The sequence below is a fragment of the Cydia amplana genome, chromosome 27 (genome assembly GCF_948474715.1).
Source record: "Cydia amplana chromosome 27, ilCydAmpl1.1, whole genome shotgun sequence".
Taxonomy (NCBI): domain Eukaryota; kingdom Metazoa; phylum Arthropoda; class Insecta; order Lepidoptera; family Tortricidae; genus Cydia; species Cydia amplana.
This window is the reverse complement of record NC_086095.1, coordinates 1,732,383-1,755,489: the sequence shown is the minus strand read 5'-3', so window position 1 is coordinate 1,755,489 and position 23,107 is coordinate 1,732,383. Positions and strand designations below refer to the sequence as shown.

The window sequence follows — 23,107 nt, the reverse complement described above, 5'->3', positions numbered from 1 at the left end:
AAATTTTATATAAGAACAAGCAAGCGCGAGTGCCTCACTAGTAGTCAGCTGTTTGAAGCGAGCCTTTGACTTTGTATGCTTAGAAAAAAAAAGTTTGACGCAGCGACGCGCGCGGTGACATTCCCGCCCGATTTAAGACTTAAAACTTTAAGAAAAAACATTAAAAAGTAAAAATTAAGACTGTTTAAACAAGAATTTTTATGTGTTTATTTTTAAAATGTATTACCATCATGTGAGGAGAAGAGTGCAGTGTTATATTATGTGATTCTTTAAATACATGTCTTTATTGTGTTTACGTGATTTTTGAACGTATTTTCTGCTTCGTTGCGAAACTGACATTGCTCGAGTTTGTGACATTGAATAAAACCAGATGAAAAACGATTAATAAACGTTGGTGTTGAAAGTGTACTTGTGAATCATAGACAATATTAACTTTTTAAAATGAAAGACTTCGGTCAGTTCTGGGGCCGAGTGGCGGGTCGGCGAATTTCCGGTGTCAACACAGAGTTGAAAGAGATCGGTAACAATCGATTAACGAAAGGCGATTTTGACACATCGACTTTCGAATCGAATCTCGCCGAGTGCGAGGGATTGAACAATAAGTTTGAGGACTTTGAGTTCAGTGAGAGGAAAGATGCGATTATCAATCGATTATTCGAGAGGAGAAGACAAGGACAGCTGACCAGGCAACCGAAATGTGAGTTTGATATTGTTATCTGTAGTAGTAAATATATCATTAGGTTATCAGAATAAGTAGCGTGGCCTATAAAAATTGACCGCTTTAAATTTCTATCAAAACAAATTTAAAATGTGGCTCAAGCAGTAATATTGTGATATTTTCTTTTGTTTTTATTATTTATTTATTTTAAACTTTACTGCACAGTATAACAAGTAAAGTACAAATGGCGGACTTAACGCCTAAAGGCATTCTCTACCAGTCACCCACCAGGCTAAACAGAAACAGTAGTAGGTGCAGGCATTAAAAAACGCAGAATAGGTAACTTAAGGCAAAAAAAAACATACTAACGAAAATAAATTTACATATACATACTATTAAATAAACTTACATATACCTATATTACTTTAATAGGCATTGTAAATTTCTAATGCACTTCATTTTTGTGAGATTATTGTAAGTTCTCGATGGTTACTCTGGTAATCAATGATTTATGTTTTTTTTTTCAAATGTGTTCCAAATTCTTTAAACTCCTTAATTTTCTGAGATATTTTTAATTCAATACCTCGTCAAATTGATTTTCGTTTCTTTTTTTACGTTGACTGTGAAAATAAATAAATTTACATATAATCGAATTTAAACTGTTGTGAGACATACTAACATTGAATAATTTTACGGTTTAGACTCACTTGTTTTAAGTCACTCGTGCGACATGTTAAATTTACATATATTAAAAAAAATTAAACAATGCTCATTTTAATTAAAAAACCGGTAATTTTTTTGTCCTCATTTTGTTTTTCATAAATTATAAATTAAATTTTTAACATTGAGAACATACAACAGAATTAAAGTATTTAAACTGATTTTAACGAATTGGTCATTAAGCATGACGCCATTAATAAATACAGGTTAATCTAAATCGTTATTTAATCGATTTTATAGAATTAAAAACACAGGTAGAGAATACGTACAGGTTCGATTATAACAGAAAATTAATAGTAGTATATACAAATATACCTCTATATCTATATCTTATCTGTATATCTTTATTTCTGAAATATAATAATAACATTAATGCTGACTCCCACGCTAGGCATAGCCTGTCCTGTGGGAGAAATAATACGGTTTACAGTAAAAACAATGATATAGTATAATATCGGTTAGTTACATGCAATCAAAGAATTGAACGTTCACACCTATTCAGAAAAGAGCTTTTTCTTCCCTGCTAGGAGGGATCAAAGTGGCACTTTTCTGTTCAAGCACACTATTTTTATATTTTTTGCACATTATTTTTTTAGCTTAAATAATTTGTTTAAGCATCAGATTTGTCAACACTAAGATTTTTTTATTTTCCTCATAGTTGATGTGAAAAGCAGTATGTGTCACATGGTATCAAAATTATTTCGTCTTGGGCGTTAACACTTGAATCCCTCATTACGCTCAGAATTCTACTTTAGAATTCCTCACTACGTTCGGGATTTATTATAGGATCCATCGCTTCATTCAGGATCTAATGTACGCCCTTGACGGAAATACATATATCATTTTGATCCCTTGTAACACAAACTACTATTCCGTACCATTTCGTACCTATCTTGTCACAGTGATAGTTAATGTGAAAATCGTTAGGGACCTCATAATATTGTCACTGTGACAAAGTACGAAATGGTAACGATATAAAAATTTAAAAACCTTTACAAAGGGCGCACTTTACACGTCAAGGGTATTATGAAAATATTGAACAAATAAAGCCAACAATTATTAAAAATAACCCAAACTCAATAAAATCCCAATTAAAATTTCATTAGCGCGATGTAGAAATCTCCGTACCCGGCCAGACACACTTATATGTTATATGGGGCATTATCTAAAAAAAGGGACCTTATTGTCGATGGCGCCGCCGCACAGCGTCGCGCGACATTGTTTTTACATCGGCGCATCGTTAATAATGGCGTAAGCGCCATCGACAATAAGGGCCCTTTTCATAGATAACGTCACATACAGCCGTGCCGATAAGTACTTAACAATAGACAAAGGATAAGCCGTTCGCGGCCAGCTTCAAATCTACGGACTATACCCGTATGCCAGTTTTAAAGATCTAAGCATACATAGGGACAGACAGACAGCGGGAAGCGACTTTGTTTTATACTATGTAGTGATACTAGTGATGATAATATGACAAACAATACATTATGACCTAAAACTTTATGGGAAACAAAGGGACCTATGTGATATTGTGGTGAAACGCTCTTACGTTACGATCATAAACATATATTTTTCTGTTAGATATTTTTCGCGACCGTGAACTTCGAAGTTACAAGACGGCTATTGCAAAATTGCATTCAGCTTGAACACCTTGTGTAACCCGTAGACCTGTTTTTGATCAATGTCGCGTAAATGTACAGAATTCCATCCACGACCATGTAAAATGTGACGTTATCTATGAAAAGGGATATAATTGTCGATAGCGCTTACGCCATAATTAACGATGCTCCGATATAAATACGCGGCCACGCGACGCCGTGCGGCGTAAGCGCCATCGACAATAAGGCCCCTTTTAATAAATAGATAATGTCCCAAATGGTCTCTAATTTTCAATATTATGTTATATTTATTTATTTAAACTATATTGCACAAAACATAAACATATTTAATGTAGGTACAATACAAATGGCGGGATTTATCATAATTATCATTTTCTTTATTTCTCGCATAAGTCTTATTAAGTTAGGTTAGAAGATTTATAGTACGAAAATGTAAAACATATACAAAATACTAATAAACAATAATCGAATTTAAACTGTCGTAAGGATTGAGCACAGACCAACCCCTTTCTGTGGGATTGAGTTATACTGCAGACAAAGAGAATAGATAGTATAGAGGGTTACTGTCATAATAAATTTTGTAGTCACAGTAAAGTTACATAAGGATTTATAATATATAAGTATCTTTGCTACAGAGAATACCAAACAATAATATTGTCGCAATCGCAACCGTAAAATTCATAATTCATACACAGGTGTGACATAGGTATAGTTGTTTCACATGGGCCCTGGTAGGGCACGGCAATATTTTTAAATCTATTGGGTTTAGGTACAAGTTTCATCTTAAATTATAGAAATATACACGCTACAAACCTCAATAATTATATTAATTTACGATTTCATTCTAGATGCGCGTTGTCAAATTATAAAAACACTAAAAACAGCCTATGGTTAGAAATAACATCTTACCATTTTATTATATTTAATTTAAATTTACTCTTGATGGGAGTATATAATTTATTGCATAAACAAAACTTATAAACTATTATTAAAATTAAGTATTTCGTAGTAGAAATATTATATCATTATTGTTATCGTCAAATAAATTATATACAAGGTCATTTTTGGACCGTTAGCCATATTGTGCGAGGTGATTAGGTAGGTCATACTGAACAACTTTTTCTATGGGACCAACCCTGAAATCCCAAAAAAAAATTGGCCTTCCCATAGAAAACGTCGACATCCACTCGACCAAAATGTGTGAAACGGCCAAAAAAATATTTGTGATTTCGGAGTTGGTCCCATAGAAAAAGTTGTTCAGTATGGTCTACCTAATCACCTCGAACAATGTGGCTAACGGTCCAAAAATGACCCTGTATATGTCACTAAAAATAAAAATATTCGTGGCGCTTACGCGTTTAGGTCGCGAGATTCAGGCTCCCCTTCTATGGTTTCTTGTCAAAACAACAACTTGTGTGGCAAAATACTGGTTCCCTGTGCCGGTTCTATACGAAGTACCTCATAATCGTTCAATGGTCGTGAGTCAAGTAGGTACTAACATTAAGCTATATAATATTTAAAACTTTCGCGTTTTGAACACATATTAACTCACATTTATAGACGGGTCTAACGCGAAATTTATCCCATTACCTTTATTTACCGACGTTTCGACAGGTTTCACTGGTCGCGACTAACTGACGTCCCAGCAAAATATCAAAACAGAGATGTCGAAACGTCGGTAAATAAAGGTAATGGAATAAATTTCGCGTTAGACCCGTCTATAACTGTGAGTTAACATTAAGCTATTGCGTGAACGCTCATGCAATGATAGTGCTTGAAAATTGAGACCTAGGCTTTCCGAAACATGTCGCGCGAGTGACTAAAATAATTAAACCGTATAATTAAGCTTCGTACTAAGAAACGCATTATAATAAACCGGCCAAGTGCGAGTCGGATTCGCGTCCCAAGGGAACGGTTCCGTACATTACACAATTTTTAACATCAAAAACTAAGTAATTAAGTCCTACTCATGCTTGACTGCACATTTCTAATAGGTTTTTCCGTCATCTATAGGTAAAGAACTATTTTGTGTATTTTGTTCATAATTTTAGACCCAGTAGTGTCGGAGATAAAGGGGGAGTTTTTGGCCTATTTTCTTGAATTACTTCTGAATTAATTATTCTAAAATTATAAAAAAAATATTTACGATCGTATCAATAAACTCTTTCATTTGGTACCTATGTAAATGTAACACGATACAGTTTAAAATTTTTAATTTTCTCATTTACCCTCCAGAAGTTGCCTCCAAGCTTAAAATTCATTTGTTTAAGTTAGACGTCCATCTTTGGGTCACGAACTTACCTTACCAAATTAACTTAATTGGTGCAGTAGTTTCGGAGAAAATAGGCTGTGACAGACGGCCACGTGCGTCTGGCACAAGTGATCCTATAAGGGTTCCTTTTTTTCATATGGCATTTTTTTTATTGTATTTATTTGGGAAACATACTGCACATAATAACACAACAAGGTACGGAACCCTAAAACCTAACTCGACCTAAATTGCCGCTAGCGCCCAGCAGGGGCCGAATTGCCGGTCACAGGTGGTCAGGGCCGCGTGAGAGGAACTGACGGACCCGCGCCGACTCCAAAACGTTATGTCATATAATTATTATGTCAGGGCAAGCCGCAAAGTTGTGTTATGGCAATAAAACCGGCTAATTACTAATTAGTGAAGCTAGATTTTCAATGTCAATGTATCAATGACAACGGTATTGCAATTAAGACTACGAGTAACTAGAATGGCCCCTGGCAAGGTTTTTCAATGGTTTATACTCTAACTAGCGACTGGCCCCGGCTTTGCAAGGGTTAACTAATTATACATAAACCTTCCTCTTGAATCACTCAATCTATTAAAAAAAAACCATCAAACTCCGTTGCGTAGTTCTAAAGATCTAAGCATACATAGGGACAGACAGCGGGCAGCGACTTTGTTTTATACTATGTAGTGATGTATGGGGATTGGTCAAGAAATAATTGCACTTTATTATCTTTCCCTTATCGTAGAATAAAATTACGGTAAATACTTATTCAATTATTTTTTAAATTAAAACACAACCAAAAGATGTTATAGGAATACTCATCGGACGTCAGAGGTAGGTATACTTACCTACGTATTTTTCCTTAGAAATTATTTATTTTTAAACTTTATTGCACATAAAAAAGAATACAACAGGCGGACTTAATGCCGCTATATGCATTCTCTACCAGTTAACCATAGAGCATAACAAAAAAGCGTTAAGGTGGGTGTAGAAATTATAATGTAATTATATCAATAAAATAATACGAAATTAGGCAAAAAATGTATCAAAGGTCGCATATATATTGACTATAGACAACAAATTATGCATGTTTACAAGTTTTAGAGACTACGTATATAATGATTTATGAGTAATAATCGTAGAAAAAAGGAATAACATCCGCATATTGAAATACTTACAACGAATCTTCTATGGTAAAAAATAAATTGTTGTTGTCACGAAAAACTCGTTTTTTTATCACCGCGATGGAATTATGTTTCCACCAGGAGGCCCATCGCGAACTTCTACTTTTATTTTCCTGTTCTTTAAAATTTGGTTATTATTGTGAGCCTATTGTGTCCCACTGCTGGGCAAAGGCCTCCCCCCTCTTCCTCCATTCATCCCGGTTCTGAGCTATATCTGGCCAGTCGCTCAAAAAGGAGTCCAAGTTATCCCGCCATCGCCGACGAGGTCTGCCGGATCCGCGGTTCGATTCACGGGGCACCCACTCCGTGGTTATCTTGGCCCACAAGTCATTCGGCATGCGGCAGACATGACCAGCCCTGTTCCACTTTAACTTTGCCGCTTTTCGAGACATCTTTTATTTGAGTTTTTGAGCGCAGCGTGGTGTTCCTGCGATCCCTTAATTTCACACCTATAATAGTCTGCGCTCCATGGCTCTCTGGCAAACCCCGCGAGTTTCGACTTCTGAGCTTCAGTCAAAGATCATTCCGTAAGTCCATTGGTATTAGGTATATAATAGACTATTCACTTGACCGTCCGACGATAGCATAGTATCCGAAAATGGCAGTGTACGCTAGGTTTTTGTAGAAAATTGTGGATGCGCAGCGCGGGGCGTGCGTTGCTAAAAAAACCCGGACGGTTGAGAGGAAAATCAGTCTCGCGGGCCGGACGGTCAAGTGGCTATTCTGAACGATATAAGCGAGATCACATATACGTAAGGTAAACATTGAAAACGGTGCTCTTCCATGGAAATTCTATGCAAGGTAACCCGTTTTAATCATTCTTGAGTGTACCATTGTTTGAATTATGGCGGGTTTTATCCATGTTAAACAACTAGTCATTATTAGCATTAATCAGTACAGTAGTTCAATGAGAAAATGCATATTTTTCTAGTAATTAGGTGGTTTCTTGTTATAAGTGAATCATAATACTTATGGTCAGTTTTGATGACTCAATGGAAAACTACAGTCAATTATTGGAATCAAAAAGTATATTGGCCAGGAATACTTAAGTAGTAGAATTTGTAACACATAGAAAAATAAATTCGGTACACAAGAATTTATTTTTTTGTTTTTCATCTTTTTGTCCTGTGTATTTGTGCTTTGTCGAATAAATGTATTTTTACTTTCTTTCTTAAAAAAACAAGTCATAAGGGCCAATACAGACGACCTGCAACCCAACTGCAATTTCTATGGGAACTGCACGCCGACTGCACGCCAACTGCAACGTCCGTGCAGTTCCCATAGAAGTTGCAGTCAGGTTGCAGTCCGTCTGTACCGACCCTAATTTATCCCCATTCTTTTTTTCTGCTAAAACATTACAAAACAGATTTTTGAAATGTTGACAATACAGTCAAGTAGGTATATTAAGTACCTAATAAAACTAAACAAATATAAGAGCCTCGGTAGAGAGTACCATTTTGTACCATTTGGAGTTGAAACTCTAGGTCCATGGGGTCCCAGCGCGCATAAGTTTTTCGCAGAAATCGCGAAGCGTCTGGTTGACGTAACTGGTGACCGAAGAGCTGGCGGCTACCTCGCATAAAGTATCAGCATTGCGATACAGCGAGGAAATGTCGCCAGCATCCTTGGTACAACGCCTCAAGCTAGTTATTAATTTATTTTAGTAATACCACTGTATATATCTTGTTTGTAAATAAATTATATACAGGGTGGAAAGATAACTCGGGCCCTGGAGGGAAACTACCTTAAATCCTTAAGCTGGCTCATTTTACTTAAAGGAGACATTCCTTTATTTTTAAAAAGAAACAAAACTGCATTCAAAGTATTTATCTTTTTTTCTTCAATTTGGCTTGTCTAAAAAAAACTTGAGTATCTTTCCACCCTGTATATATAACAAACGTTTTTACCTTAAAAGTCGTATATAAACATACATCTAACTTGCACAGGTAGGCTGTTTCTTTATGCACCACTTTGTCTCGTAAATCGTCATAATACCATATTAGTTATGTATCGCACGCAATAACGTTTATACACGTCACTGCCGCTCTAACTCAAAAAGACGTATGTGACAATGAAACATGAGCACATACGCCCTTTTGACTTAGTTCTTAAGCTAGATAAAACTTATGTATGTGTCGCACAGCGTTTAAATAAGGCACTTAAACTCAAAAATACGTAAATGATAATTAGTGTCCGACCGATGATTTGGTTTCGGTTTCGGTTTCGGCCATAAAGTTATGTTTCGGCCGTAGTTTCGATTTCGGCCAAAAATAGGCCGAACCTTTCGCCCTATGAAACTACTCGTACTTCGTACTATGAAACTAAACTATGTGACAAAGGCCAAAAGTTGAGGAGCAAGTAGGACAACAATATTTATGTAGGTATACAGAAATTAATTGGTTTATTAGAAAACACAAGAGGTCGCCACTGGACGGTCGACGCAGTCTTAATATGTGTATACTTTTATACGGTTTAATGACATTTTTTCAACGATTTTAAGAAGTTTACAATAGGTTTGGTTTCGGTTTCGGCCGAAACTAGAGCCAAAACCGAACTTTCGGTTTCGGTTTCGGCAAAAAAACATGTTTCGGTCGGACACTTGATAACGAGGCTGGACATACGACGTTTAGACTTAGTTTTTAAATTGGACAAAACTTAGATTATTATATATTGTGTCACACGGCGTTTTACCGCGCTACCGTAAAAACTCAAATAGACGTATGTGACATGAGAATTGGACATACGACTTTTTAATTCTGTTTTTATCACTACATAGTATAAAACAAAGTCGCTTCCCGCTGTCTGTCCCTATGTATGCTTAGATCTTTAAAACTACGCAACGGATTTTGATGCGGTTTTTTTTAATAGATAGTGTGATTCAAGAGGAAGGTTTATGTATAATTTGTCAACCCGTGCGAAGCCGGTGCACTCGCTAGTGTTAGATAAAACTTATAATGTGCACAGCGTTTAAATACGGCAGTGTCTCGAAGACGTACGTGACAATGATGCTTGTACAATGCGATACGATATACGATCTTTTGACTAAATGTTGTAAGTTACATAAAACTATTTCCTGGTCAAGTTTATACTGAGGTTAAGGTCGATGACACACTGGGATTTGAATAGCAAAAGGCTTTATGTGTACAGTCAGCAGATGAAAAAACGCGCCAGAAGTATCTGCCACCCTGTAGGGCTAAGATGGTCGGTTATTTATCATGTTATCATGCTTGTCACGTTCTAACAACTCTAACAAGTATGTAAGTGTGAAAGTGACGCATGACATGACAACTTGACAAGTGATAAAAAGCGACCATGATTCCGCCGCTGGAATACTTTTCCACTTAGAGATAAAATCTCTACAGTACCCCTAGTGTAAATTTCATTCGATAGCGTGACGTGACGTACGATTGCGTTAAGTGTAATTTTGTATAGGATTCTGAGTTTCCAAAACGCCCCGCTTGGCGCGCTGTTCAAAATCCCATACAAAAATAGACATAACGCAAACGCGAACGCTCGTCACGCTATCGAATGAAATTTACAATAGGGGTTCAGTTCTCTACCAGTTTTTAAAGTCTACTGCCCGTGAAATGATTAGGATGATTATAAATACTACCCTATGTCCCTTCCCGAGCCTCAAACTATCTCCATACCAAATTTTGTCCAAATCAGTTTAGCGGTTTAATCCTTAAGGGGTAACAGGCAGATAGACAGAGTTATTCATAATTGGGGAATAGAATTTATTTAATACACCGTGCTGATAAGTCACGGTGGTTTTTGAGTGTGTTTACTAAATAAATAGTCATGTACGTGTTTATATACTTTTTATGTTAATTAATCATAACAATCTGAATCCGTCTACTTTTTTATGTGTAATGTTTGTTCGATCTAACATCAGAAATAACCGAAACTATTTAAGGACAAACTACCTATTTGGGGCATTATCTATGAAAAGGGACCTTATTGTCGATGGCGCTTAAGCCGCACAGCGTCGCGCGGCATTGTATTTATATCGGGGCATTGTTAACAATGGCGTAACCGCCATCGACAATAAGGTCCCTTTTCATAGATAACGTCACATTTTGGCTCAGTGATTCAAAGTGAATCTTGGGCTCCGAAACGAGAGCGTGCCACCTGTCCCGGTCCCGCGCAACTTCCTGCCAGTTACATGCCAATCGCTAACGCTCCATAGCGAACGATACGCAACTGTCACTGTCACACTAATATGTAAGAGTGACAGAGAGACACAAAGCGATTCGATGGCGAAGCGATAGCGATTGTCACCTTGGCTAGGGCGCCTGAAACAGAATCGCCGTCACACTGTCCTCCCAGCGATACCAGCCGGCCTAGCCAAGCTGACGCTATCGCTTCGATAACGAAACGCTTTGTGTCTCTCTATTACTCTTCCATATTAGTGCGTCAGTGACAGTTGCGTTTCGATCGCTACGGAGCGTTAGCGATTGGCACTTGGCATGTTGGCTAATACGCGACCTGGGCCGACCCACCGGACGGCTACCAGAGCCCGTACCATGAGTCACTGACAGTGTCAAAACTGACATATACGCTATCGAGAACGTAAATTACTTTAAAAGCGCTGGTGGCCTAGCGGTAAGAGCGTGCGACTTGCAATCCGGAGGTCGCGGGTTCGAACCCCGGCTCGTACCAATGAGTTTTTCGGAACTTATGTACGAAATATCATTTGATATTTACCAGTCGCTTTTCGGTGAAGGAAAACATCGTGAGGAAACCGGACTAATCCCAATACGGGCCTATAGTTTACCCTGTGGGTTGGAAGGTCAGATGGCAGTCTCTTTCGTAAAACTAGTGCCCACGCCAATTACTGGGATTAGTTGCCAAGCGGACCCCAGGCTCCCATGAGCCGTGGCAAAAATGCCGGGACAACGCGAGGAAGATGATGAGAACGTAAATTACTTTCTATACATCTCGTTTGCACAAATATGCGAGTACGAGCGAGATATATAGAAAGTAAATTACGTTCTCGACGGCGTATATGTCAGTGCCAAACTGATGGTAGCCGTACAGTCGGTAGTCCCATGAACGCCCTCTAGACAGCCCGATCCCCATTCTGAGTAGGTGATCGAACCAGCGAAGTCTGTGGGCTTTCGTTACGCCCAGGGCCGGATCTAGGATAGAGCGAGTGGAGCGGCCGCTCTAGGCGCCGTATGGCTAGGGGGACGCCAAAATGGCAAATGAGAAAAAGTTTTAAAAGACGCGAGTGTGGCGGGGGTGGAAAATACGCTTGAAAACTTCAACGAAGGCGCCAAAACCCCGATTTCGCTCTACCCTGATCAAGGGCTCGGGCCGGCACTGGTTACGCCGACGACAAACTCCAACTATTTAATGGAGATTTATTTTATTTTTGCATTATTAATTTTCTACTTTATCTTCAAGAGAATTAAAACTGCGTCTGTGTGCTATCAAAATCGCTGCAGAGTTAACTTGGTCTGATTGTACCTTTAGACGCTTGTCGATTAGACGTCTTTGTTCTGAATAAAGATCGAGATTATAGTCGCGCGTCATGAGAACATAATTCCATTAATCGAGGGCAGAGGCACGTGTCCATTATAATCCGGGAAAACTGTTGAAAAAATAAAGGTTATTAACACGAGCAGAAGTAAACAGAGGTACCTATAATATTTATTTTCACCACACCAACTGGTAAAGGCTCTCTTGATTGTTCAAAAACTGATAGCAAAGTTGCATTTTATTCACATGTGAGGCAAAGTAATAGAATGCAAATTTTGAGTTGTTTTCTTAAGTTTTCTGGTAGAATTAATTTTAAATTATGATTTTGAATGATAAATATTTAATAAAATTTTGCCCCCTTGTAAAACAAATAACTATTATTTACCTAGGTACCTATATAAAACTGAGAACGCTCAATTCCACAACTTGACACTTCTACTTACAACGACATATTGAAATCAATCTGTAGCCCACTTTCTTAGATTGGTTTCTAATTTTCTCAATCAGAGTATCAAATGTAATTACCATATCAAATGGACATTTATGAGAAAGCGATACGTTAGTGTTACATGCGCGTTGCCGACCTTTTAAAAACCAACCTGTACACTCTTTTTTTGAAGAACCTTATTCTGTAGACACTTGGGAAAACCTCATAAGGGAGCACATTCCACAGCCAGAGCGTCCGCGGGGAGAAATTCGTCTTAAACCGCACAGTCCTAGTATGTATGTATGTATGTATGTATAAACTCTTTATTGTACAAAACAGAAAACAAAAATTTAGTCCTAGTTATACTTTTCCTTTGTAATTTCTTTGTTAAAAAATGTATTCAACTTCAACATTTATTCAGCAAATAGGCCACAAGGGCACTTTTACACATCAACATTGAATTTACATACAAGCAAATAAATTATAATAACACATCAACAATTATAAAATACAACGAACTGCAACTACCAAATCAAACTAACGTATTACAATTACTTAGAGATGTATAAAGTCTCTTAATGTCGAATTACATAAAAAAAACTATAATAATAATATTTAAAAAAAACAGATACATGGAAAAATAAAATCTAAACTTATGTCTGTATTAATATTGCTGCAATATTAACTTATACCTATTTACGATAGGTTAAAATATGTGTGTAAAAAGTAACGGAAGCGAAAGAGGTATGTCAGGATCGTAGCAAGCGGAAATCCGTGGTATCTGCCTACCCCTCCGGGAAATAGGCGTGATTATATGTATGTATGTATGTATGTATGTATGTATGTAAAATATGTCTCCGGCCGCATAAGTCACCGACATCAGTAATTGTCGTGTCTAATGGAAACGCGTCAAATTACCGGTTATTTGTAAATGACGTTTCAATTTATAAACAACAACATTGTTGACGCACTCCGACGGCGGTAAATTTCCCCGACTCCTTTATTTCTCGTTTTATCATTTATCATTTTCATTTATCATGTTGGCCTTAAGAGGAAAGGGGACGGCCGCTCCTGTGGCCGCTCCCTCATACGCTTCCTCATTTCTCTGGATATTGAGATTGTGGAAAATATTTGTACATTTTAAAAACGTTTTATTTACATAAAACGGGTCTATTGTTTCCAATAAAGAAGTCATAATGTAGGTATTGTTTGTCCGCATTTTCGTTAGTCATAATTTGGTTTTTCTCAGAAACGCGCAATTTTTCAACCCATAAAACAAACCTAACCTATCTATAGGTTTCAGAATTATGACAATCATTAATCATTACATTATGACTTTCAATCATTATGTCAAACAAAGGAATCCGACATAAAACATATAGGTTACTGTACAGTGTTACTATTACTACTCTTAGACTAGGAATCCTCTAGACGGAGTTTAGAGAAATTATTTCATGAAACCGATGCTGCCAAAAATACTGGGGTGCGGGGGACGAGGTGAGCGAGTCCCGTGCCGTGATTGGTCCGTTCAAAGACACGGACGTCACACAAAGACACTTTGACTCGAAAATGGAGTAAAACTACCGTATATTTGTGGCAGAGGGGGTAGAGCTACTATGCTTAATCTAGCTAGAGGATGTCTTGTCTGTGATTACTACTATACTAAATTAATTTAAACACTGGTATAAATCTAAAATAGGCGCTTGAGGCATTGTACCAAGGATGCTGGCGGCATTTCCTCGCTGTATCGCAATGCTGATAATTTGTGCGAGTTTTTCACATAATTTGATGTATATATTACTAGCGACCCGCCCCGGCTTCGCACGGGTTAACAAATTATACATAAACCTTCCTCTGGAATCACTCTATCTACTAAAAAAACCGTATCAAAATCCGTTGTGTAGTTTCAAAGATCTAAGCATACATAGGGACCGACAGACAGCGGGAAGCGGAAAACTTTGTTTTATATGTACTATTACTATGTACTCGTAGTGATTTCTTAAAGTAAAGGATGATATCATTCAGTTACTAAGCCCTTTTCTAAACAAGTCATATAAAATGCTACGCACATAAGAAATTAAACGTGATTTAACACAATTATATATAGAGAAAAAAAAATCGACGATTCACGTCACTATCATAGTGTTGTATCATTGTTTACATATATAAGGTAATTGGTAATGTCCAGTCCACATCCTTTTTGCAAGTAGCAAAAAAAGTGTGTACCTATTATGTACTATGATATGTGTATATGTATTGGTAGTTAAGTATTTGTTTTACAAGCGGCCAAAGTTGTTGTTTAGCCGCTCCCTAACATACTTTTACCCGAACAAGCTAAAGATTCCAAAATTGCCCGCTGTTGTCCTCTACCTACTGAAAACATTTTTTCACCACACCAACCCGAAGAAAATATTAGCTGTAAGATATCAAACAATATCAAATACAAATAAATGTTATTAAATACCTATTTAAGTATCATTAAAAATCATCGATTAAAAGTCAATTCTACCAGCAATACCAGCATACATATACATACGTTTGCATTTGATTACTTTGCCTCACATGTGAAGAAATGCAACTTTGCTATCAGTTTTTGAACAATCAAGAGAGCCTTTACCAGTTTGGTGTGGTGAAAACATTTTTTTCTTTGATAATGTTAATAACCTAAAATTATTTTTTAATGCATTTAATTTTTTAATATGCTTTTTATTCCACTTATCTGCTGTCGTCATTCCGCGGGGCGTCGAAATGATGACAGAAACGGCCCAATTCGAACAATACTTTTAAGATGTCACAGCGATACGATTCCGATCTGTCAAAGTGATGTTTTTGGTTGAAGACATGTTACTATTGACACCGACAGATCGGTATCGCGCTGTGACATCTTATAAGCATTGCTCGAATTGGGCCGAAGGTCAATATATGGCCCGAAAAGACTTTGTACCGAATGTTAAGAGTGTTAAGTTTAAGTTATTACATTATATGTATTGCAAAGTTCATGTACATCGCCCACACTTAACTGATAGTTTGTAAACCTTATTACAACGGCATAAGGCCCACTTATGGACAGTTTAAGAGTGATGTTGCTGTTTGTAACATCGCTCACACTGTTAACTGACATTTCGTAAACCTTATTACAAGAGGCATAAGGTTCAGTTTAAGAGTGTTGCTGTTGAAATCAGGCATGATTTTACCACGTGGTGACATCTGTCTTTTAACGAGAACATTTGTTTAGGTTGTAGGTTAGGTAAATTACTGTCTTAGCAGATTTTTATTTATATACCTACTTAGTGTTCCCTATTCTGTACAATATAAGTGCTATTTCACCGTATGTCCTAAAAAATCTTTCACTGAGTAACGAAAGCGTATGGAATTTGCGTAAAAACATTAGATATACCGGAACATTACGATCGGACGGATTTTCCGATCGGCCGTCGACATATATACCTAAAGGATGACTCACGCTAGACCGAGCCCGGGCCCGGAGCTTCCGGCGCTTCGTTTTCTATGGAAAGCTCCACGTGATCACCGATGGGTGTCATTCTGAATCCCTAACAACGTTTGTCCTAAAGTCACTTGCCCTAAGAACTGGTTTGTCCTAATGGGCACATGCCCTAACGATCAATTGTCATAACGATTATTTTCCATAATGTAAGGTTCTGAAAAATGGTTACGTTTTAGAACTTGCTGCCACAAAAGTGGGTTAGGTTAGGGTTAGAACTGCGACGCTCGCAAAACAGAAAATGTGCTTAATAACATTAGGATAAGTAATCAATAATTAGGGAAACCAAATTTAGGGTTTTTACTGTTAGGATAACTGATCATTATGACAAACAATATTAGGGAATGCAAAGATAGGAGAAAAGACTTTAGGGATTCAGATATAGATCCATAGAAAATGACTTGTCGGACTCCTCGGCCCGGGCCCGGCCCGATCTAGCGTGAGTCATCCTTAAAGCGTCTGTTTTATGTAGGTGTATTTATAGATATGACACGTAAACTTAAATATGACCATTTATAATACACCTTAATTTATATTCAAAATGAATAAAATACGAATAAAGATTTCTATGTCTGTAAAGTTGCAAAATAAGTGACAAATTTACGACACCATTTCATTCTGAATTTGTTACAAAATGGCGGAAAATTTGATTATATAGTCGTTTGATTTTAAATAAATGTACTTCACCTGAATAAACTTTGTATCTTATTAACTAGGTAGATATTAACACATAAATGTTTAAGAAACTTAGACTTAGGAGTGCCACAAGGTTGCATATTGGATACAATGTTTCTGAATATATATTAACTTTGCCTGCAACTTAATATGTAATAAAATCTAGTATATGTAAACCTACTTCAAGCAGTTGTAGGTATAAGTACTTTACCCAATATATATTACTAGCGACCCGCCTCGGCTTCGCACGGGTTAACAAGTTATACATAAACCTTCCTCATGAATCACTCTATCTATTAAAATAACCGCATCAAAATCCGTTGCGTAGTTTTAAAGATCTAAGATCTAAGCATACATAGGGACAGACAGACAGCGGGAAGCGACTTTGTTTTATACTATGTAGTGACACCACAACCATAAGACCATCGTTATATATGTGACGTTATCTATGAAAAGGGACCTTATTGTCGACGGCGGTTACGCCATTATTAACGATGCTCCGATATAAATACAATGCCACGCGACGCTGAGCGGCTTAAGCGCCATCGACAATAAGGTCCCTTTTCATAGATAATGCCCCATATGAATTTTCTGTCGCATGTTTAACGGGGAGTGCTCTTATTTTTTTCGAATTAAGACGAAAGTGGATGACGCGCGCGAAACCGCCTTTTCATACAAACGTAGTCCTCATTTTGTTCTTAAAGCGGTATCTGTTGGTGGTAATCTATGGTATAACGACATTATCGGCATTTCACACATTAACACCCATACATAAACAGTACGATAAATATTGCATAACTCTTATTTATTTAGAGTTATTTACTTAGTCTACAACCAATAATTGCTATTATATCTGTGAAGCGCGATCGTATTTTATTCATTTAGTAAATTTTATAATAAATATTAATATTATTTGACGACTGGTCTGGCCTAGTGGGTAGTGACCCTGTCTGTGAAGCTGCGGTCCTGGGTTTGAATCCCGGTAAGGGCATTTATTTGTGTGATGAGCACAGATATTTGTTTCTGAGTCTTGGGTGTCTTCTATGTAAATATGGATATGGATATGGATATGGATATGACTAATCTGTTCAGAAATAGGAGCCAAGCGTTGACTCAGAGATTGAGGCAAAGATTTTCATATTTTACGATATGCCTAGGAATTTCACGATCTGCCTGATATTACGATCGGCTATCGACACATACAAACCGGTTACAAAACAAACAATCATGCAATTAGCCCGAAGGTTTGTCTGTCTGTCTGTTAAAGTATACAACTATTACAAGGAGGACGATTCGAACAAGTTTGTGTAATTTGATTTCATTTTAACAACATTCACCCGTGCATCTCCCTTACATGTGTAAGCTACGGAAGGTTAAGTATATTTAAGTTGAATAGTTCTCGGATATTTCTAAAACCTTTACAAACAATTATTTTGGTTGAAATTTTGAAATTGGAAAATTTCGTTCCTTAACGTACTTAACATAATTATATCTACATATTTATGTATACATATCTAGAGATGGCGGGACGACTTGGACGCATTCTACGTTAAATGGTGGGGTAAATAAAAAAAATGCATATGACAGGGTCGAGTGGAGGAAACAAAGGGAGGCTTTGCCCAGCAGTAGAACACCAAAGTAGGCTAATAAAAAAACTGTATCTGGTACTAGTTTTAGCTGCCTTATGCCTGGCATTCTCTTCCAGTCAAGCTTTAGGTAAAACAGATAAGTTGGAATTGAAATAAAACTATTAAAACGGCTTATATCGCGTATATTGAATTTATATATACTACATTCCGACGTTTTGAACCCTTTCCGCGTTCGTGGTCAACGGGTGACTGAGGAAAACTTGGAAAGTTGGCATTGTTTCTTTTGGAAACTTTTAACACAGTCACCCTGTATATTTATCAACAATATAATTTATAATAAACAAGATGAAGTATAGTTAAACACTGTAATCGCTAAATTCTAGATCTAGGCACTCGGAATGACATAATGATACAGGTTGTAGTAAATTGCGGGGACAATTGACATTGTCAAGGTTCTGTAAATCTTCCGTATCAAATGTGACACAAGTCATTGCTTTGACAACCCGTGTAAAGTTAGGACGCTCACTAGGAATTTCCTATCTCTATCGCACACATAGAGAAATATAAGTAAAGAAAGAGTGGTAACTACGAAATAACTCGCGTTTTGTTAAGAAAACTGATGTATGGAGTTACCACTCTTTCTTTACGTAACGTAACGTAACTAGGGTTTGCTCCCGGGAAATACCGGTACCGAAAGTACCGGGAATTCCCGGGATTTAGAGCCAAGCAAAGAACCGGGATTTCAAAATTAAAATCCCGGTACTCCCGGGATTTTCGGGACTAAAATTTCCGGTACAATATTTGACTGCTTTCTGTTACTTAGCATGAAATATCATGTTTTATAAAGAAAATAAATATATTTTATCAATCTAAGGCTGATGATAATATTTTTACGGCTGACCACTACATTAAAATAAATAAATAAAAAAGTCAATGGGTTTGACAATGCCGACAATATAAAAGTGCGTAATTTGATACTTTAAGGGCATAAATGTTTGTACGATAAATAATTTTATACGAACAATTAGTTATATCATATTTGTATACTAACTAGAAGCAAAAATAGAGACAATTTTGTAATTAATAAAATACTACTTTTAATTCAAATTCAAACACGGTATAAGAAACTCACATATGATAACGATATTTTAAATGAATTAATAATTCTGGCTGAATAATTTCTTGATTTGTCGTATTGATAGTTCTGTTATTATATGTTCGAAGCAGGGATGTTGCAGATGCCGATTTTTTGACATCCGCGGATGCGAATGCGGATGCGGATTTTTAAAGGCTCACATCCGCGGATGCGGATGCGGATGTCAAGATAGGTACATAAAAAACGTCAAATATTACATTTTAGTAATTTTTATTTCAAAAAACCGGCCAGGTGCGAGTCAGACTCGCGTTCCAAGGGTTCCATACATTAAGTTCCACTCACGCTTGACTGCTAATTTCTAATAGGTTTTTTTGGCTAATGACTAAATTACCTAGTAGTCTAGCACTTACGCCGATGCTAAGACGTTCCTGTACCGACATGTTACACATCCGCATCCGCATTAAATCCGCATCGATTTTATGCGGATGCGGATGCAGATGCGGATGTTGAAAATAATGCGGAAGTTCCGCGGTTGCGGATGCGGATATTCGCAACATCCCTGGTTCGAAGGTCCACAGCCCATTTTGAACGCATGCGAAAATTATCAATTTTTTTTATCCTTTTTCACAAAACGTCTTACATATTTAAAAAAAATGATGATATTACTGAGCCACAATTCAGTTTTTGCTAATCAACAAAGATAGTAAAAATATCATGTAGTTTAGGAAAAAAAAACAAATTATATTAATGATTGTGTGACTTAAAGACATATGGTACAAAAGAAGTGTGTACCTTTACTGAGCTACTTTTTTGTTGTTTTAAGAAAGGTTCGTGGTCGTTTTACGCTTTTTTTTACTGAAAATTGACGTGAAAACTGATTTTTGAAAGCAGTCCCGAAAGTACCGAAAATACCGGGAAATCCCGGTTCCATTTTTGCCCGGTACCGAAAATCCCGGTTCTTTTAAACAGTACCGGTTCTGCAATCCCTAAACGTAACGTACGCGTGATTATATCGTTGTCTCGGCCATGATGCCATGATGATGCCCGTGCAATAGAGATAGCAACAGGCGGGTCATTGCACGATATTCCTCGTGCTAAGCGTCCTTTCTTTAGGCTTTTGATAATAATATGACCACAGGCACAGAATAAATAATAGTACTAGGTACAGAAGATTCACTCTCTAACAAAACGCGTCTATTACGGCAGATATGACCGCTAGGTGGCGCAAGAGCGAGCAGGCGACGTTCCGTAGCGGTGCGCGGCAACTACTAGGGCTAGACACCAAAATTGGTGTGGGCCGTACTTGTAGCGACGCGACGAAATCGCGGAGTAAGCCACGCCCACAGACAAGTCATCCTCCAGACTGAGCATAGTAGCGCTACCCCCTCTGCCACAAATATAAGGTAGTTTTACTCCATTTTCGATTCAAAGTGTCTTTGTGTGACGTCCACCAATCACGGCACGGGACTCGCTCACCTCGTCCCCCAGTATTTTCGGCAGCATCGATTTCATGAAATAATTGCTCTAAACTCCGTCTAGAGGATTCCTAGTCTATGGCCACGCCTGCCACAGGCCCGGAATGTGGTCCGTTTCATTTTTATTGTTCTAATTGTTTACGCTAAGTGGAGTCTCTCTCCGTACCTACCCTTTTTAGGGTTCCGTAGCCAAATGGCAAAAAACGGAACCCTTATAGATTCGTCATGTATGTCTGTCTGTCTGTCTGTCCGTCTGTCCGTCTGTCTGTCCGTCCGTATGTCACAGCCACTTTTCTCCGAAACTATAAGAACTATACTGTTGAAACTTGGTAAGTAGATGTATTCTGTGAACCGCATTAAGATTTTCACACAAAAATAGAAAAAAAAACAATAAATTTTTGGGGTTCCCCATACTTTGAACTGAAACTCAAAAATTTTTTTTTCATCAAACCCATACGTGTGGGGTATAGGGATAGGTCTTCAAAAATGATATTGAGGTTTCTAATATCATTTTTTTCTAAACTGAATAGTTTGCGCGAGAGACACTTCCAAAGTGGTAAAATGTGTGTCCCCCCCCCCCCCTGTAACTTCTAAAATAAGAGAATGATAAAACTAAAAAAAATATATGATGTACATTACCATGTAAACTTCCACCGAAAATTGGTTTTTTCCCATTCGAGTCTTCCATCCTGGATAATTGGTCACAGAAGATTATCTAAAAAAAAAGAATTCAGGAAATGCCGTTTCTGAACTCGTCAATAATTATATTTAATGACTTTTCGTTTCGCGGCCGCGGTGTCTTCAAAACGTTGTTAATTTTAATGTCATTATTAAAGGTAGGTACATAATTATATTATTGTCTACGAAGAACATATTAATAAATATTGTGGTGTTTTCCACATTAAACACGAAATAACGTAATAATGACGTTATTATCATTAAATAACGAATTTCTATTTTACCCGTGGCGCCCTGCTCTAAAACAATACATAATTAATAATTTTTGTACCGTTCATGAGAAACAATTAGTTGACCTATTATTTATAAATTATACCAGAAATATTGTCTATATTATTATAATGATGACAGCTTAATAGTATTTTGTGCAACAGGTACCTACATAATAAGGGTTCTTAAAATTCAAGGGCAGAAGTTATAAAACAGGCGAAGTCGAATTTTGTAAAGACAGGCCCGAAAATTTTAAGACCTAATTATGTAGGTAGGTACATTAATTATGACAGCAGCAAACACCTAAAATTATAAATAAAATCAAAGTAAATACCTACACAGATGACAGTCGATCACGTGATGCTTGATGAAAATGAATCGCCGTAAGCTCCGGCCCGGACACAGCCCGGTCTAACGTGAGTCATTTTAATTAGAATCACGTATAAAGGGGCCCACTGATTAATAGTCCGCCGGACGATATCGGCCAGTCAGTTAGAACAAAAAGTTGACAGTTCCGAACAACTGACAGGCGGATATCGTCCGGCGGACTGGTAATCTGTGGGCCCCTTAAAAGCTTCAATCGTACTTCAGTATGGTCCACGCTTAAAAAACAACTACCTACATATATTATGGTACGTTAATTCATTCAAATATATTAAAACGTCTCGCTTTATATTTATAGCTTGTGGGTCAATTACAATTTGTCAAAAGGAAGGCCGACTATAACCATTAACTTAATTGACTTTTACACCATATGGTCATTCTACTTCCATAAAATTCTGTCAATTTGACACCTTGCGGAAATATTTCCTTAAATATCTTATAACTAGTAATAAAAATAAGTTACATCCTAATATGGAAAAGGTTCAGGGTTTTTATTATCAAACTAGCGACCCGCCCCGCGTCGCACGGATTAACAAATTATACATAAACCTTCCTCTTGAATCACTCTATCTATTAAATAAAAACCGGCCAAGTGCGAGTCGGACTCGCCCACGGAGGGTTCCGCACCATCAACAAAAATAGAGCAAAACAAGCAAAAAAACGGTCACCCATCCAAGTACTGACCCCGCCCGACGTTGCTTAACTTCGGTCAAAAATCACGTTTGTTGTATGGGAGCCCCACTTAAATCTTTATTTTATTCTGTTTTTAGTATTTGTTGTTATAGCGGCAACAGAAATACATCGTCTGTGAAAATTTCAACTGTCTAGCTAACACGGTTCGTGAGATACAGCCTGGTGACAGACGGACGGACGGACGGACGGACGGACGGACGGACGAACGGACGAACGGACGAACGGACGGACGGACAGCGGAGTCTTAGTAATAGGGTCCCGTTTTTACCCTTTGGGTACGGAACCCTAAAAAACCGCATCAAAATCCGTTGCGTAGTTTTAAAGATCTAAGCATACATACAGACAGACAGCGGGAAGCGACTTTGTTTTAATACTATGTAGTGATCCAGTAA

General features: G+C 37.4%; 1 protein-coding gene across 1 annotated transcript in view; it reads left to right on the top strand.

Annotated features, from left to right (window-relative positions):
• Positions 1-390: 390 nt before the first annotated feature.
• The window catches only part of LOC134660513 (scavenger receptor class B member 1-like), a 48,348-nt gene continuing 25,631 nt past the window's right edge, over positions 391-23,107 (top strand). The window contains exon 1 of the mRNA XM_063516286.1: positions 391-697. Coding sequence (XP_063372356.1) covers positions 442-697 — 256 coding nt within the window. The 5' untranslated portion in view covers positions 391-441. The remainder of the gene's footprint in view (positions 698-23,107) is intronic.